Raw genomic sequence first — 17,679 nt, 5'->3', positions numbered from 1 at the left:
GCGAGGTCTAACACACAGGCACACAGTATCAGGATGAAAGGACTGAGATGAAAACAAATTTCTTCACTCAAAAAGTTGTGAATCTTTGGAACTCTCTATCCCAGGCGGTTGTGGATGCTTCATCTCTGAATACACTTAAAGCTGAGATAGACAGATTTTGAGTCTTTCTGGGAATCAAAGGACATGGGGAGCAGGCGGGAAAGTGGAATTGAAACCAAAGGTCAACCATGATCGTATTGAATGGTGGAGCAGGCTCAATGAGCCAAATGGTCTCCCTTCTGCTCCTATTTCTCGCATTCTCCTGTATATCTCCTCTCAGGATATATCCTCTTTGTGAAGCCTAAAATGGGTCTTTTCTCTGCTCCAGCAATACTCCCTTGTTGCTGGAGACTCTACAAGCGATCAGGAAGAAAACTGCCTCACTATCTCCGCAAGATTCAGTTAGGGTCAGCCAGCCCAAATTCCCCTCTGTCACTTCAGACCATCTCCCACCAGGACAGAGCCCCCTCAATAGGAGGGACCAGTCCCTCAGTAAGGCCTGAGAAAGCAGGGACACCAATACCACACCCAGGGGAACACAGTGTCCACCCACTTTGATGGCTGATTCAACTGCATGCACCCACCAAGTTTTAAATTTCATTCTCAGGATATGGTGTCACTGCAAGGCCAGAAACGAATTGTCCATCCCTTAACAGGCCCCAAGATGGCCCTTCTCTTGAACCCCCGCAGTCCGTGGGTCCTTGGCAAAGTACGACACAACTCTAAACAGCTTGCAAACAAAACATTATCATTTACCTTGGTGCTGTTTGTGGGAGCTTACTGTGCACAAACTGGCTGCTGCATTTCGAACAGTGACTACGCGACAACTGAGAAGCACTCCGTTGGCCGTGAATGCGCTTTGGGACCTCGAAGTCATGCAAGGCGCCATATAAATGCAAGAGCTGCTGGGCTGGTACAAAGAGTTGCTCAGGGTTGAGCAGGGTGGTGCGGGATTGGGGTCACGTGCAGGCCAGACCAGGTAAGGATGGCAGATTTCCTTCCCTGAAGGACATTAGAGAACTAGGTGTGTTTTTACTATAGTAATGGGCAATAGTTGCCATGGTCACCATTACTGAGACTAGCTTTCAATTCTGGATTTGTTAATGAATTCAGATTCCACCAGCTGCCTGGGGCCCTGGACTACTAGTCCAGTGACATTACCACTATGCCACAGTCTCCACAGTCCAGTAGCCACTTAGTCAATTATTGCCTGGGGGTGGATTAGGCCAAGGTAGTGGTAGGTGTATTACGTGTAGGGTTATGGGGCTGTGGGGGTTAACCGTCTATAAAATCCTACCCTAGGTAGGAAAGAGTCTGCACCTTGTAAGGTGAGCACAGTGGCTGAGGGGGGAGGGGTGGGGGTACGGTGGATATAAAAGGCTAATTTCATTAACTAGTGAATCAGTACCTCAGTGAATCAGTGAATCCAAGCGTCTATCCTTTAGGAAATCAAGGTCCTGTTTAGGCTTTGGTGGCATAGCAATTACGTTACTGGGCTAGTAACCCGGCGTTCAAACCCTCTGCCACCAGTTTGAGATTTTGAACTCAAGTTTTCAATAAATAGAAAATCTGAAAATAAAAAAGCTGCTACATCAGAACTCAAGAACTAGGAGCAGGAGGAGGCCATTCAGCCCCTCCAGCCTGCTCCGCCATTCAATAAGATCATGGCTGATCTGATCATGGCCTCATGTCCACTTTCCTGCCTTTCCCCCCACGCCCATAACCTTCAACTTCCTTGCCAGTCAAGAATCTAACTCAGCCTTAAATATATTTTCAGTATTGATTTCTCCATGATTGTACAATGTCTCTCTGAAAATATAAGTTGTTCTCACTAAAGGATCTTATATTTAATCCTGGTTTATGAGTTTCTCAATAACAATGCCACACAATTAACTTTTGAAGTTCTCGGCACGTGCAGAATATACTCTGATCTCCAACCAGGGTGCCTTCCGTTTGAAAGCTCAGATACTTAGTGCTCATACACAGAGAGAGGAAGGCCATCACTTGTTTTAACAAAGGTTTTTTTTTCCTCAAAGTGCTACCTCTCGAATCTACCTGCTACGCCTCAGCTGTAGCTCGGTGGTAGCTTCCTCGCCCGAGTTCAAACCCTCAGAGACTTGAACGCATCATCTAGGCTGACGCGCGCAGAGGGAGCGCTGCACTGCTGGAGGCCCTGTCTGTTGGACGAGGTTTCAAACCGAGACCCCCGCCTGTCCTCTCGGGTGGGTGCCACAGCCACCATTTGGGAAACCTCCCCAGTCTCCCGGCCAGCCTTTGTCCCTCAACCAACAGCCAAGCAGATTTAAGTGGCCATCTAGAGCATTGCGGTTTGTGGGACCTTCCTGTGCGCAAATTGGAAGCTGTGTTTGCTTAGAAAATATTGGCTTTTGATGTGTCATCAATCAGCAGCTGTGAAGCACTAATAGAGGTGTCTTGAGTGTACAAGAGGCCTTTGCTAGCAGGGGATGATTGAAGACCTACACAATACTCGGGTGGCTCTGTATCGACTCAGGTGTTCGAGTCTCTGAGCATGTGAACCACGGGGCCAATATAGAGTTCCCATTCACTGTAAAGCTGGGGAGCTTAATAGCAACAACTTATATTTATGTAGTGTCTATAACCTCATAAAACATCCCAATTAAGGCACTTCACAGGAACATTCTAAAACAAAATATGACACTGAGACACACAAGGTGATATTAGGTCAGATAACCAAAAGCTTGGTTAGTTTTAAGAAGCATCTTAAAGGAGGGAAGCAAGGTGGAGTGATGGAGAGGTTCAGGGAGGGAATTCCAGAGCTTGGGGCCCAGGCAGCTGAAGGCATGGCCACCAATGATGGAGCGAGTATAATTGGGAATGCTCAAGAGGTCAGAATAGAGCAGCACAGCTACCTCATAGGATTGAGGGCCTGGAGGAGGTTACACAGATAGAGTGGGGACGAGGCCATGGACAGATTTGAAAACAAGATGAGAATTTTAAAATCGAGACATTGCTTTTCCAGGAGCCAATGTAGGTCAGCAAGTAAGGGGAGGGTGGTGATAAGGGAACAGGACTTGGTGCAAGTTATGACATGGACAGCAGACTTTTGGATGACCTTAAGTTTACAAAAGGTAGATTGTAGGAGACCAGCCAGGAGTGCATTGGAATAGTTGAGACCAGAGGTAGTGAAGACAGGAATAAGGGTTTCAGCAGATGAGCTGAGACAGAGACAGTTACAGAGGTGGAAATAGGTTGTCTTATCAGTGGTCAGAAGCTCATCTCGGGATCTAATGTGACACCAAGGTTGTGGACAAACTGGCTTATTCTCAGACTGTTGCCAGGGAGAGGGATGGAGTTGGTAGCTAGGGAATAGAGTTTGGATTGGAGACTGAAAACAATGGCTCCAGTCTTCCCAATATTTAATTGGAGGAAATTTCTGCTCATCCAGTACTAGATGTCAGATAAGCAATCTGATCATTAAGCAACAGTGGAGGAGTCAAGAGAGGTGGCGGTGAGGTAGAGCTGGGTGTCTACAGTGTACATGTGAAAACTAACCCCGAGTATGTGGTTTACTGGTAAGAAACCTCTACTCCCATCCAGATTTGGCAGAATAGGACAGACAGGATCAAACACCAGTGTTACTCTCTGGAATAAGTGAAATACCAGATAGATTCTGCTCTTAAAGAGAGAACGCTCTCTCCGTTAGAGTCAAGTGTTAACTAATGGCCCGCCAGGCTTGGCTAGGACGGTCACTGTTAATATTCTCAAGACTACGAAGCCTACTTCATGGTGTCCAAAGCAGGATTCTTCACCCTGCACAGACAGATATCCCTCTGGTCACTTAATAGATCTCATTTATGGAAGAATACCCCCTTGGATGAGGTATCAGAGGGTATCGGGATCAGCAATCCCGGGAAGCTAGACAGGGGAGCAAGCGACTAAGTGGAGAGAAACATTGACAAACTTGGGGAAAGTAGCATATCAACTCAAGGTCACGTGCGGCACTACAGACACACATCTCATCTGCTACAGTCAGCCAAACACCAACGCTAACTCAGCAACTGAACCTCACAGATTCAACACAGGCATGAGACTTTGTGAAGAATGTTGTTTGCTTGAAGTCACACCAGCACCTTGAGCCCAGTGCACATCATAAAGATCCCCAGAGGCACACAACAATCAATAAACACCAACACTTCCTGGAGTGCAATAGGCCTGAATCTAATCAGGAGTCCAATTAAAATGTGATGAGGAGTCTTTCTATTACGGCAATTGCAAAATAAATGTTAATTATTCAGCCACACAGTGATAAAGTCAGTCATATAAACTCCTGCTTCCTACTTGTCAGTCTCAGGCTTCTTTTATTTATATTTATGGGATGTGGGCATCATTGGCTAGGCCAGGGTTTAGTGCCCATCCCTAATTGCCCTTAAGAAGGTGGTGGTGAGCTGCATTCTTGAAGCACTGCAGTCCCTGTGGCATAGGTACACCCTATGTTAGGAAAGGAGTTCCAGGATTTTAACCCAGTGGCAGTGAAGGATCAGCCGATAAGGGGTAAAAGAGTTAGGGGCTGCGGATCACCCATGATCTTATTGAATGGCGGCAAGGTTTGAGGAGCTAAATGGTCTACTCCTGTTATAATAAAGTTCCAAGTCAGGATATTGTGCGGCTTGGAGGGGAACTTACAGGTGGTGGTGTCCCCATCCATCTCCTGCACTCGTCCTTCTTGATGTGGAGGTTGCACGTGTGGGGAAGTATAATTCACCCAAATTGCCAATGGACCCAAAACATTAGCAATACTAGATTTAATTTATTCATACACTCTATTGGTGACTGCTCAAGTTTAATGGCACAATCTCAGACGATTGCAATTTATAATATTTGTAATATTCAAAAATCAATGTTTCCCCCTCTCTCTGTCACAGGACTAACCAGGGAATGCATTTCAGTTGAGTGCTGACTACCAGATCCTTTAACTTTTAAACCCACTTTATGACAGCAGCAGCCTCATGGTCCTGGGCTGTGATCAAGTGCTCAACACCACGGGATTGGGAAAATCTGTGAGCAAGTCCGCCCCAGTCTCTTTCACTCCTCTCAAACACGCTGAGAATTCATGCCAGAGGTTATGAAATACTTTGTTTTCTAAAATCTTTTTTTTTTTTAAATGCAGCAAGTGGTTAGGATATGGAATTTGCTGCCTGAGAGTGTGGTGGAGACTGGTTCAACTATGGCTTTCAAAAGATAAGTGAGTGAGTCATTATCTGAAAATATTTGCAGGGCTATGGGAAAAAGGTGGGGGAGCAGCAGTTAGGAAGGCAAATGGCATGTTAGCCTATTTTGGAAGGGGATTAGAGTAGAAGAATCAAGCCTTGCTACAGTTGTACAGGATTTTGATGAGACTACATCTGGAATACTGCGTGCAGTTTTGGTCTCCACTTTATGAAAGGATAATCTTGCATTGGAGGCAGTACAGCAAAGGATCATTAAATTAGTCACTGGGATGAGGCAGGAGGGCGTTGTCCTATGATGAGAGGTTGGGTAAATTGGGCTTATATTCTCTGAAGTTTAGAAGAATGAGAGGTGATCTCATTGAAAGACACAAAATTCTGAAGGGTCCTGATAGGGTGGAAGTTGAGAGATTGTTTCCATTGGTTGGGGAATCTAAAACACAGGGGCACAGTCTCAGGATAAGAGGTCGATCATTTAGGACTGAGATGAGGAAAAATTATTTCACTCAAAGGGTTGTGAATGTTTGGAATTCTCTACCCCAGAGGGTTGAGGATGCTCCATGGTTGAGTACATTTAAGGCTGGGATAGACACTTTCTCCTCTCTCGGGGAATTAAGGGATATGGGGAGCAGGCGGGAAAATGGAGTTGAAGCCCAAGATCAGCTATGATCACACTGAATGGTGTTCTCGTGGGGGTGCGGAACTAGCGGGGTTGCTCTTGTGGAGAGCTGGCACAGACATGAGGGGCCAACTGGCCTCTTTCTGTGCTGTAACCATTCTATGTCGGGAGGTTCTGGGCTGCAACGCTCAAGGTATAAAATATCTTGCCTCAGCCAGGGTATGGTGAAATACATAGGGTGAAAAGGATAGGAAGGTGCACCTGTAATACCGTGTCCACAAAGACACCACATCCTCCCCCATCTTCACATCAAGGTGATTAGATTTCCACAGGCAGCGTTGGCAACAAAGAACATTCCTTGTGCAAAATTGACCTCATCAACTCCACCCTTGACTCCTGAGGCTGATTTCCTTCAATCCTTGGACGAGGGTCATACCCTGGCATTTGAGTGAGCAGTTGAGCCCACAAGTGTCCATCCATAACTAAGCACCAACTGGACACAGAACGGTTGGTCAGAAAGGGTCAATGAGAGTTGATTGGAATTCAAACAGCAATGGGGATCATCACCTACCTTAATTATTGACTCAGTCAGCACTGGCTGGTGATCTTGCTATGAAAGATTTAAAAGCTTTCAATGATCCACATCACAGAATTCTATGTAAAGTAGTGAGTACTTGCATAAGAAATGGAGAGTAAGGAGCTGGTGTAGGCCATTTGGCCCTTTGAGCCTGCTGCACCATTCAACAGACTCATAGCTGATCTTCTACCTCAACTTCACCTTCTTGCACTATCCCAAGATCCTTTAATTCTCTTAGTGTCCAAATATCTATCAACATCAGCCTTGAATATATTCAACGATGCAGCATCCACAGCTCTCTAGGGTAGACAATTCCAACGATTCACAACTCTGAGTGAAGAAATTTCTCCTCCTCTCAGTCCTAAATCTTCTGAGACTGTGACCCTGTGTTCTAGATTCCCTAGCCAGGGGAAACATTTTCTCAATATCTAACCTGTTAAGCCTCTTAAAAATTATATGTTTCAATGAGATCACCTCGCATTCTCCTAAACCCCAGAGAGCATCAGCCAATTTACTCAGTCTCTCCTCATAGGGCCATCCCCTCACCCTGGAAATCAGTCTAGTTTTTTTTTCCTTTATTCTTTGACGGAATGTGGGTGTCACTGGCAAGGCCAGCATTTGTTGCCCATCCTTAATTGCCCTGGGACTGAGTAGTTTGCTGGGCCATTTCAGAGGGCAGTTAAGAGTCAACCACATTGCTGTGGGTCTGGAGTCACATGCAGACCAGACCAGTTAAGGATGGCAGATTTCCTTCTCTAAAGGGCATTAGTGAACCAGATGGGTTTTTACAATAATCAGTGATAGTTTCATAGTCATCATGAACCGAGACGATCTTTTAATTCCAAATTTATAATGGAATTTAAATTCAACCAGCTGCTGTGGTGGGATTTGAACCCATGACCCCAGAGCATTGGCCTGGACCTCTCGATTATTAATCCACTGCACCACCTTCATTGCCCTCCTTCCAGGCCAAGTATATCCTTCCTTACATTCTTGTGCTTAAGTCCTTGAAGTTCAGAGGCATTGATGAGAGACTCCCTGATGATTGCCCTGGTTAATGAATGTTACAAGTTTATTACATAGATACACATGACTTCTCATCAGCATCAAGGAAGAGGAACTGATTCCTGAGCATAATATAAACTCAGAGCTCAACAATCTGCATTTTAAACATATTAAACAGTGAAGCTGCAACTATGAATAACCCTCAACTGGGAAATAATTGAATTACAAGTTAGTCAGTTCTGTCATGATTGTATTACAGCGTGGAATAACAAATACCATCATGGGCACTGCAGTATTCCAAAAAGCCTCCAGAAACAGCATCAAAATGTTTCCATCTGTATTAGCTAAATCTTTGGAAATCCTTCAAAAAGAAAAAAAGAAATCAGCCTCCATTGCATAATGAGAGCAGCAGGCCAACAGGTGTTAATATAACCCGAGGTCTTGACCTCTCAGCTTCTACCATCCAAATGGCGACACCCACAATGCTAAGGTGCATCATCTCATTGGCACCAGGCTCCCGTCAGCTTCTCAGGCAACCAATTTCAGGGTTTTGGGCTCCCCTGCCAAGAGCTGCACAGACCTCCACTCCTGCGAGCACCCCACAGCACCCCCCCACCTCCACACCCCACACCCCACCGCCCCAACCCCACATCTCTTGTGGTCCAGTGCCCTGTAACTGTTCTTCAGTTTGCCAGCCCCAGTTTGGCTCTCCAGCCTCTGCTCAAACATCAAGTCCCCTTTCCAGTGAAGCCCTGACTCCAGATTCAGCATATCAATTTGTGAACTTAAATCCGAGCCTTCCTACACAAACTCTGGGCAGCAGTTTGTTCTGCATTCAGGGGACAAAATGGACTCATTGCCCTGCCATGCAGGGTACCCAGGGCAAAGGGTCGAGGAGGGGGAAGATGGGGAAATGGGGCAGGAACAGAGCTGTCCAAGTGTGGACACCTGCAAGCCTTTCAAAACAAAATCAGCTCACGTTATGAATTTTAATAATTCTCTCTTGGGGTGTGGGCATCGTTGGCTAGGCCAGCATTTATTGCCCAATTGCTCTTGAGGAGTGGTAGCGAGCTGCCTTCTTGACCTGCTGCGGGCCATGAGCTGTAGGCACACCCACAGTGCTGTTAGCGAGGGAGTTCCAGGACTTTGACCCAGTGACAGTGAAAGAATAGTGATAAATTTCCAAGTCAGGATGGTGAGTGACTTGGAGGGGAGCTTGCAGTTGATGGTGTTCCCATGCATCTGCTGCCCTTGCCCTTCTATAGTCACAGGTTTGGAAGGTGTTGTCGAAGGAACCTTGGTGAGTTGCTGCAGTGCATCTTGTAGATGGTACACACTGCTGTGACTGTGTATCGGTGGTGGAGGGAGTGAATGTTGAAGGTGGTGAATGGAGTGCCTTTCAAACAGGCTGCTTTGTCCTGGATGGTGTTGAGCTTCTTGAGTGTTGTTGGAGCTGCACTCATCCAGGCAAGTGGAGAGTATTCCATCACACTCCTGACTTGAGCCTTGTAGATGGTGGACAGGCTTTGGGGAATCAGGAGGCGAGTTACTCACTTCCTTCAAAAGAAAAGGATAATTCCTTTTAAACATCCCACCATTCAAACCAGAAAGACCTGTCCCTCTTGCCCATCAGACATCGTGTTGGATTATTTAGATGGACAGTGATCATCCTCTTTCATTTGCAACCCTGTGACGCTCCCCCTTCCTGGTCGATTGTTCAGTCACACAGGATGCAAGGATTAAGTAAAACAACATTCCATCATCCGAAAGTGCTGTATGTTTAACATTGCAACCCAACTCGAACCCTGCCAACACCAGACTGACATTAATTTGAAGACAGCCATTGCTGCAACACCAACTGACCTGGAGCTCTGATAATCGTCTATGGTCAGAAACTCACTTATAAGAATAGTGCTTCATACTTTAACTACTTTGAGTAAAGTCCTGGTCGGAAATCATGTGGAAACATTCAGTCAAAAGCCACCACAACGTGAATCACATTGGTCAATAGCTCTGGGACCAAATGTACTGTACCCGACAGTAAATCATCACACACCAACTGCACGCAGTCTTTTCCACACCACTGGCAGACTGCAACTTTAATTATAGATATTACCTTTAACAAACAAATAAGTTGCAGAGCAAGAAAAACCAAAATATTTTTTTTATTTTGAAGAAGTGGCTTTTGAGAACGGTCTTACAGAAGGAGGGCGCAGAGGAAAGATACAAAGGATTTAATAGACAGAGAATTTCATAAATCCAATGCTTTTTCTCGTCAGATTTTATCTGATTAAAAAAAGCAAAAGCTGATTCAAGCAGCTCCATGATTTGCATGGACTGTGATACTCAAAGGAAAATAGCCTCAGGACAACCCATGCCCACCCTCAAACTGTCCAGCTCATGTCCAATTCCAACCCTACCCCCAGGCCCAACAAGCCCGCTCCCCAACCATTGCCCCACACCCCATTCTGTCCAACTCATGCCCATTCCTACCCCAAGCCTAACATACCTACTCCCCAACCATTGCCCACACTCCACCCTGTCCAACATATGCCCAATCCCAAAACTACCCCCATGCCCAACAAACCCATTCCCCCAAGCTGTCCACACTCCACTCTGTCCAATTTATGCCGCTCCTCCCCTACCCGCCCCATGCTCAACCGCTGCCCACATCCTCCAGTCCTAGCCCCACGTCCCCTCCCCTCTTACCGTAGGGCTCGGAACTGCTCGCTTCCTTCTTTTTCTTGCCCATTCCGCCGCTGCTGCTGCCACTGCCACTGCCGCCGCCGCTTGCTCAGAGCCGCTCCTGCACCCCTCTATCCGCCTCTGCACATACAGCTCACCTAAACGACATAGTCACTACTCCCTACTGACGACGTCACCTGCACCTGTAACTTCCCTATACACACCTGCTGGCCCCGCCCACTAGCACCTGCTGGCCCCGCCCACCGGCCCTTCAAGGGCACCAGGTGGAAAGAAGGCTTCCTCAAGGTGAATCCAGAGGGCTCCTGACTCACTGACTCCCCCAGTGATGAACAGAGGTGGTGCATTACTGTTCACCCAAACCCTTTGTCCATTAAACTGCCCAGGTCCAATGTTAAACTCTGCAGTTACTTTTGAAAGTTTGATGCTTAAATACAATCCTTGCTAATGATTTTAACTCAACTCTCAGTGTCTCCAGCACGTCTTTGACCTGATCAGCATTATTTTGGCATTTGCACTCAGGTAGGAACATACAATGAGCAGGAATAGGCCATTCAGCCCCTCGAGCCTGCTCCACCATTTAATAAGATCATGGCTGATCTGATAGTAACCTGAAATCTGCATCCCATCTAGCACCGATAACCTATCAACGCCCCTTGCTTACCAAGAATCTATCCAACTCTGCCTTAAAAATATTCAAAGACTCTGCTTCCACCACCTTTACAGGAAGAGAGTTCCAAAGACTCACGACACTGAGTGAAAATAAAAAGCCTCATCTCTGTTTTAAATGGGTGGTCCCTTACTCTTAAACAGTAACCCCTAGTTTTAGATTCTCCCACAAGAGGAAACGTCCTCTCCAATCCATCCTGTCAAGGTCCCTCAGGATCTTATATGGGCCAGCACTTTGTCTCTTTACCACTATCTTCTACTTCTACTTTTTCTGCTAATTAAATTGCTGCAGTCCATTAGCTTAAACATAATAAGGTAAGGACTTTGGGCTGTAGTGGGAGTGTTTGGAGTGGAATAAGGCCCTAGCATAACTAGTATTCTTTAAAGGGAGTAACTATCAAGTTTAATCTAAAGGGAAGTCATGGCAGCAGAGCTCACACGCATGATATGCTCCTCCTGCGGTATGTGGGAATTCATGGACACTTCCAGTGTCCCTGCTGACCATGTGTGCAGGAAATGTGTCCAGCTGCAGCTACTGGCTAACCGCATTTCGCAGCTGGAGCTGCAGGTTGATCACTGTGGAGCATCCACGATGCTGAGATTTTCCTAGACAGCACGTTCAGTGAGGTGGTCACACCGCAGGTAAAGACTGAGCAGGCAGAAAGGGGATGGGTGGCCACCATGCAGTGTAGAGGAAGGCAGGTAGTACAGGAGTCCCCTGTGACTGTCCCCTCTCTAACAGATATACTGTTTTGTGTACTGTTGGGGGAGACAACCTCTTGGGAGAAAGCAGCAGGAGCCAAGTCCATGGCACCACATGTGGCTCTGTTGCACAAGAGGGGAGGAAGAAGAGTGGCAGGGCTATAGTGACAGGGGATTTAATAGTAAGGGGAACAGGCAGGTGTTTCTGCGGCTGCAAAAGAGACTCCCTGGTATGTTGCCTACCTGGTGCCAGGGTCAAGGATGTCTTGGAGAGGCTGCAAGGCATTCTGAAGGGAGAGGGTGAACAGCCAGTAGTCATAGTACATATTGGTACCAACCGCATAGGTAAAAAAAAAAAGGGATGAGGCCCTACAAACTGAATATAGGGAGTTAGATAGTAAATTAAAAAGTAGGACCTTAAAGGTAGTAATCTCAGGGTTACTACCAGTGCCACATTCTAGCGAGAGTAGAAGTAACAGGATATATCAGATGAATACATGGGCTGGAGAAATGATGCAGGGGGGAGGGATTCAGATTCCTGGGACATTGGGACCAGTTCTGGGAAGGTGGGACCAGTTCAAACAGGACGGGACCAATGTCCTCGGGGCGGGGGAGGTATTTGCTAGTGCGATCAGGGAGGGTTTAAACTAGAAGGGCAAGGGAATGGGAACCCGAGCAGGAAGACCGAGGAGGGGAAAACAACGATAGAAACAAAAGACAGAAAAGTAAGAAGCAAAAGTGGAAGGCAGAAAAAACAAGGGCGAAAAACAAATGGGATCATAGTGCACAGTAAAGCTAAGATGACTAACAAGGTTAAAAAGACAAGCCTAAAGGCATTGTACCTTAATGCACAGGCCATTCGCAATAAGGTAGATTAATTAACAGCACAAATAGATATAAACGGTTATGATATAGTTGCAATCATGGAGACATGGCTGCAGGGTGACCAAGTATGGGAACTGAACATCCAGGGGTATTCAATATTTAGGAAGGACAAGCAAATAGGGAAAGGAGGTGGGGTAGCATTGTTAGTAAAGGAGGAAATCAATGCAATAGTGAGGAAGAATATTGGCTTGGAAAATCATGATGTGGAATATGCTTGGGTGGAGATAGGAAACACCAATGGGCAGAAAATGTTGGTGGGGGTTGTCTATAGGCCCCAAACAGTAATGGAGATGTAAGGGAAGGCATTAAGCAGGAAATTAGAGATGCATGCAATAAGGATACAACTTTAATCATGGGTGACTTTAATCTACATATAGACTGGACAAACCAAACTAGCAATAATACTGTGAAGGAGGATTTCCTGGAGTGTATACATAATAGTTTTTTAGACCAATACATTGAGGAATCAAGTAGAGAGCAGGCTATCCTAGACTGGGTATTGTGCAATGAGAAAGGATTAATTCACAATCTTGTTGTGCAGGGTCCCTTGGGGAAGAGCAACCATAAAATGATAGATAAAAGCAAAATATTGCAGATGCTGGAAATCTGAAACAAAAACAAAAATAGCTGGAAAAGCTCGGCAAGTCTGACAGCATCTGCGGAGAGGAAGACAAAGCTATGCGGACTCGAAATGTTAACTCTGTTTTCCTCTCCACAGATGCTGTCAGACCTGCTGAGCTTTTCCAGCTATTTTTGTTTTTGCATAAAATGATAGAATTGTTCATTAGGATGGAGAGTGAAGAAGTTGAATCTGAAACTAGGGTCCTGAATCTAAATAAAGAGAACTACGAGGGTATGAGGCGTGAGTTGTTAATGATGGATTGGGGAACCCTACTAAAAGGGTTGACAGCAGATAGGAATGGCTAGTATTTAAAGAACGTATGCGTGAATTACAACAATTATTCATTCCTGTCTGGCACAAAAATAAAATGGGAAAGATGGCTCAACCATGGCTTGCAAAAGAAATTAGAGTTAGTATTAGATCCAAAGAGGAGATACATAAAATTGCCAGAAAAAGAAGCAAGCCTGAGGATTGGGTTTAGAATTCAACAAAAGTGGACAAAAGGATTGATCAAGAAGGGGAAAATGGATTATGGGAGTAAACTTGCAAGGAACATAAAAACTGACAGTAAAATCTTCTATAAATATGTGAAGAGTAAACGATTAGCAAAGACAAACATAGGTCCCTTACAGTCAGAGACGGGGGAAATTATAATGGGGAACAAAGAAATGTCAGGAGAATTGAACACGTATTTTGGTTCTGTCTTCACAAAAGAGAACACAAATAATTTTCCAGAAATGTTAGGGAAACAAGGGTCTAGTGAGAGGAAGAAATTGAAGAAAATCAGTATTAGTAATTAGAATGGTAAGAGAGAAATTAATGGGGTTAAAGGCTGAAAAATCCCCAGGGCCTGATAATCTACATCCCAAAGTACTAAAGGAAGTGGCCCTGGAAATATTGGATGCATTGGTGGTCATCTTCCAAAATTCTATAGACTCTGGAACAGTTGCTACAGATTGGAGGGTGGCAAATGTAACCCCACTATTTAAAAAAGGAGGGAGAGAAAAAACAGGGAATTATAGACCAGTTGGCCTAACATCAGTAGTGGGGAAAATGCTAGAGTTTATTATAAAAGACGTGGTAACAGAACACTTGGAAAGCATTAATGGGATTAGACAAAGTCAGCATGGGTTTATGAAAGGGAAATCATGCTTAACTAATCTACCGGAGTTTTTAGAGGATGTAACTAGTAGAATGGATAAGGGAAAACTAATGGGTGTGGTGTATTTGGATTTCAAGGCTTTTGATAAGGTCCCACATAGGAGGCTAGTTGGCAAAATTAAAGCACATGGGATTGGAGTAACATACTGGCATGGATTGAGAGTTGGTTGACAGAGAGAAAAGAGAGCTTGGGAATAAATGGGTCGTTTTCCGGGTGGCAGGCAGTGACTAGTGGCGTACTGCAGGGAACAGTGCTTGGGCCCCAGCTATTCACGATATGTATAAATGACTTGGATGAGGGAACCAAATGCAATATTTCCAAATTTGCTGATGACACAAAACTGGGCAGGGTTGTGAATTGTGAGTAGGATGTAAGGAGGCTTCAGGACAATTTAGACAAATTGTGTGTGTGGGCAAGCACATGGCAGATACAGTATAACATGGATAAATGCGAAGTTATACACTTCATTGTGAAAAACAGAAAGGCACAGTATTATTTAAATGGTGATATATTGGGAAATACGGATGTACAAAGGGATCTGGGTGTCTTTGTACACCAGTCAATTAAAGTAAATAGGCAGGTGTAGCAAGCAACTAGGAAGGCAGATAGTATGTTGGCCTTCATTGCAAGAGGATTTGAGTTCAGCATTAGAGATGTCTTACTGCAGTTATACAAGGCCTTGGTGAGACCACACCTAGAGTATTGTATTCAGTTTTGGTCTCCCTGCCTAAGAAGGGATATACTTGCCATAGAGGGAGTGTGGCGAAGGTTCACTAAGCTGATACCGGGAATGGCAGGACTGTTGTATGGGGAGAAGTGGTTCAACTGGGCCTCTATTCACTAGAGTTTAGAAGAATGAGAGGGGATCTGATTGAAATGTATAAGATTCTAACAGGGCTAGATATACTGGATGCAGGGAGGATATTTCCCCTGGTTGGGGAGTCTAGAACCAGTGGCCACAGTCTCAGGATACAGGGCAGGCCATTTAGGACTGAGATGAGGAAAGGTTTCTTCACTCAGAGGATGGTCAACCTATGGAATTCTCTACCACAGGAGGCTGTGGAGGCCGGGTCACCGAGTTTATTCATGAAAAAAATTGCTAAATTTTTGGATATTAGGGGCATCAAGGCGTTTGGAGAGAAAGCGGGAATATGGCGTTGAGATAGAGGATCAGCCATGATCATATTGAATGGCGGAGCACACTCGAAGGGCCGAATGGCCTCCTCCTGCTCCTAGTTTCTATGTGTCTAATCATTAACACTCCCTTTGCTTTTTGTTCCAGGACATCTTTGTCAGCTAATCTCTCCCACTCTCTATCCTGTCCCAGACTTTCCCTTTTACTCTTCTACCCCATCCCCGTTCTCAATGGCATATGACCCATCACCATTCTGCCTTCCCTCAGTTCTGAAAAAGTCAGATTTGACTCAAAGTGTTAACTGATTTCTCTCCGCAGATGCTGCCAGACCTGCTGAGCACTTCCAGCACTTCGTTCTTATTTCAGTTTTCCAGCATCCGCAGCATTTTGCTTCTGTTAAATTTGACCCGATTCTTCCCCCAGTTTAACAGACGCTCAAGGAGATAGTGTGTCTGTAATTCTGCGCGGCCAGCTGTAGTGGAACACCTTGTGCACTCCAGCTAGCTACTCTTGTCCCCCTCCTGCAGACCCATCATTGTGGCTATAATTTGAATTCTGTAAATTGATTCTGCAGCGATTTCTGACTGCTTCCCCTCACCACCACCTACCTGAGCCACCCCACCCCCACTCCACCCCCCCCTCCCCCCCCACACCTCCCCCCACCCCGTCCACCAGCTTCCTTGGGGAAATGAGTGATTGTACGAAGAAATTCGTTGGATATATGTAGCGGCAGTGAATCCGTCACTGGGGGATCCATGTCTCCCTCCAGGATTAAGTAATTTCAACTACAAGGTTAGGCTGGAGAAGCTGGGGTTGTTCTCCTTGAAGCAAAGGGGACTGAGGGGAGATCTGATTGAGGTGTACATGATTATGATAGGCTTAGATAAGGTGGACAAAAAAAAAGCTGTTCCCCGACATTTAAGTAGTATTTAGATGAGCACTTGAAACGCCATAGCATACAGGGCTACGAGCCAAGTGCTGGAAAATGGAGTAGAATAGATAGGTGCTTGATGGCCGGCACGGACACGATGGGCCGAAGGGCCTGTTTCTGTGCTGTATAACTCTATGACTATGACTCCCTCAGCTGATGGTACAAGGACTGGGGGATAGACATTGAGTGGTAATATCCTGGAACTCACTGCCCACGAGGGCGGTGGAAGTGGAGATGATGAATGATTTCCAAAGGAAGTTGGTTGGATGCTTGAAGGAAATAAATTTGGAGGGCTATGGAGATAGCCCTGAGGATTGGGACTGTTTGGATTGCTGTATAGAGAGCCAGCATGGACTCCAAGGACTGAATGACCTCCTTCTGTGCTGGTAATGGCTCCATGTTTGTGTCTCTATCTGGACTGTCTGTTCATTTGTGAACAAGCCCTTGCTATCTATAATCTTATTTTAGCTGCCTGTATTGACATTGTGCACTTGATGGAAACTTGGCCCTTTGTTGAGGCCTCATCGCTTGGTTACACTTTCACTATTTGCCCTACCCGGATCGTTGCAATGGCAATGTGGCCCTTTTCACCAAATCACACCTTGGTCTTTCCATCTGGCCTCTGGCATCTTCTCATCCTTTTACCATCTTGCCTTGTTCCGCTCCTCTCACATACCCTTCGAAGTCTGCCTTCTCTACCAACAACCTAAGTACTACTTCAGGTTTCTCACTAACATATCCACACTCCTATTCTCTCTTAGCCTCCCCATCAGGTGACTTGCCATTCCCAGAGATTTCAACCTCTACCTTAACTCATTTTACCTGCTCACCTCTGAGTTTAAAGCCCTCCTATTCTTTCTTAACATCTATCTCCATATAACCTCTCCTACCCATATTCATGACCATCTCCTTAAGCTTGCCATCTCTATTCCCTGTCTCTGCCTGCCATTCTGAAAAAGACCCATTTATTCCTACTGTTTCCTTTCTGCGAACAATTCTCAATCCATGCCAATATATTACCTCAATCCCATGTGCTTTAATTTTACACACTAACCTCTTATGTGGGACTTTATCAAAAGCTTTCTGAAAGTCCAAATACACCACATCTACTGGTTCTCCCTTATCTATTCTGCTAGCTATGTCCTCAAAAAACTCCAATAGGTTTGTCAAACATGATTTCCCTTTCATAAATCCATACTGATTTTGTCTGATCCTGTTGATATTTTCTAAGTGTCCTGTTATCACACCCTTTATAATAGACTGTAGCATTTTCCCTGCCACTGATATTAGGCTAATTGGTCTGTAATTCCATTTTTTTCTCTCTCTCCTTTTTTAAATAGTGGGGTTTCATTTGCCACCCTCCAATCTGCCAGGACTGTTCCCAAAGATACAGAATTTTGGAAGATGACAACCAATGCATCCA

The 17,679-nt window shown here is 45.3% G+C and overlaps 1 protein-coding gene across 1 annotated transcript in view; it reads right to left on the bottom strand.

Annotated features, from left to right (window-relative positions):
• The window catches only part of slc44a4 (solute carrier family 44 member 4), a 68,786-nt gene extending 58,490 nt beyond the window's left edge, over positions 1-10,296 (bottom strand). Inside the window, exon 1 of the mRNA XM_078566580.1 lies at positions 10,157-10,296. Within this exon, the coding sequence (XP_078422706.1) occupies positions 10,157-10,199 (43 nt within the window). The 5' untranslated portion in view covers positions 10,200-10,296. The remainder of the gene's footprint in view (positions 1-10,156) is intronic.
• Between the last annotated feature and the right edge of the window lie 7,383 nt (positions 10,297-17,679).

Source organism: Cetorhinus maximus, chromosome 21 (genome assembly GCF_964194155.1).
Source record: "Cetorhinus maximus chromosome 21, sCetMax3.hap1.1, whole genome shotgun sequence".
NCBI lineage: Eukaryota > Metazoa > Chordata > Chondrichthyes > Lamniformes > Cetorhinidae > Cetorhinus > Cetorhinus maximus.
Note: the sequence above shows the minus strand (reverse complement) of the source record. Positions and strands in the feature narration are given on the sequence as shown.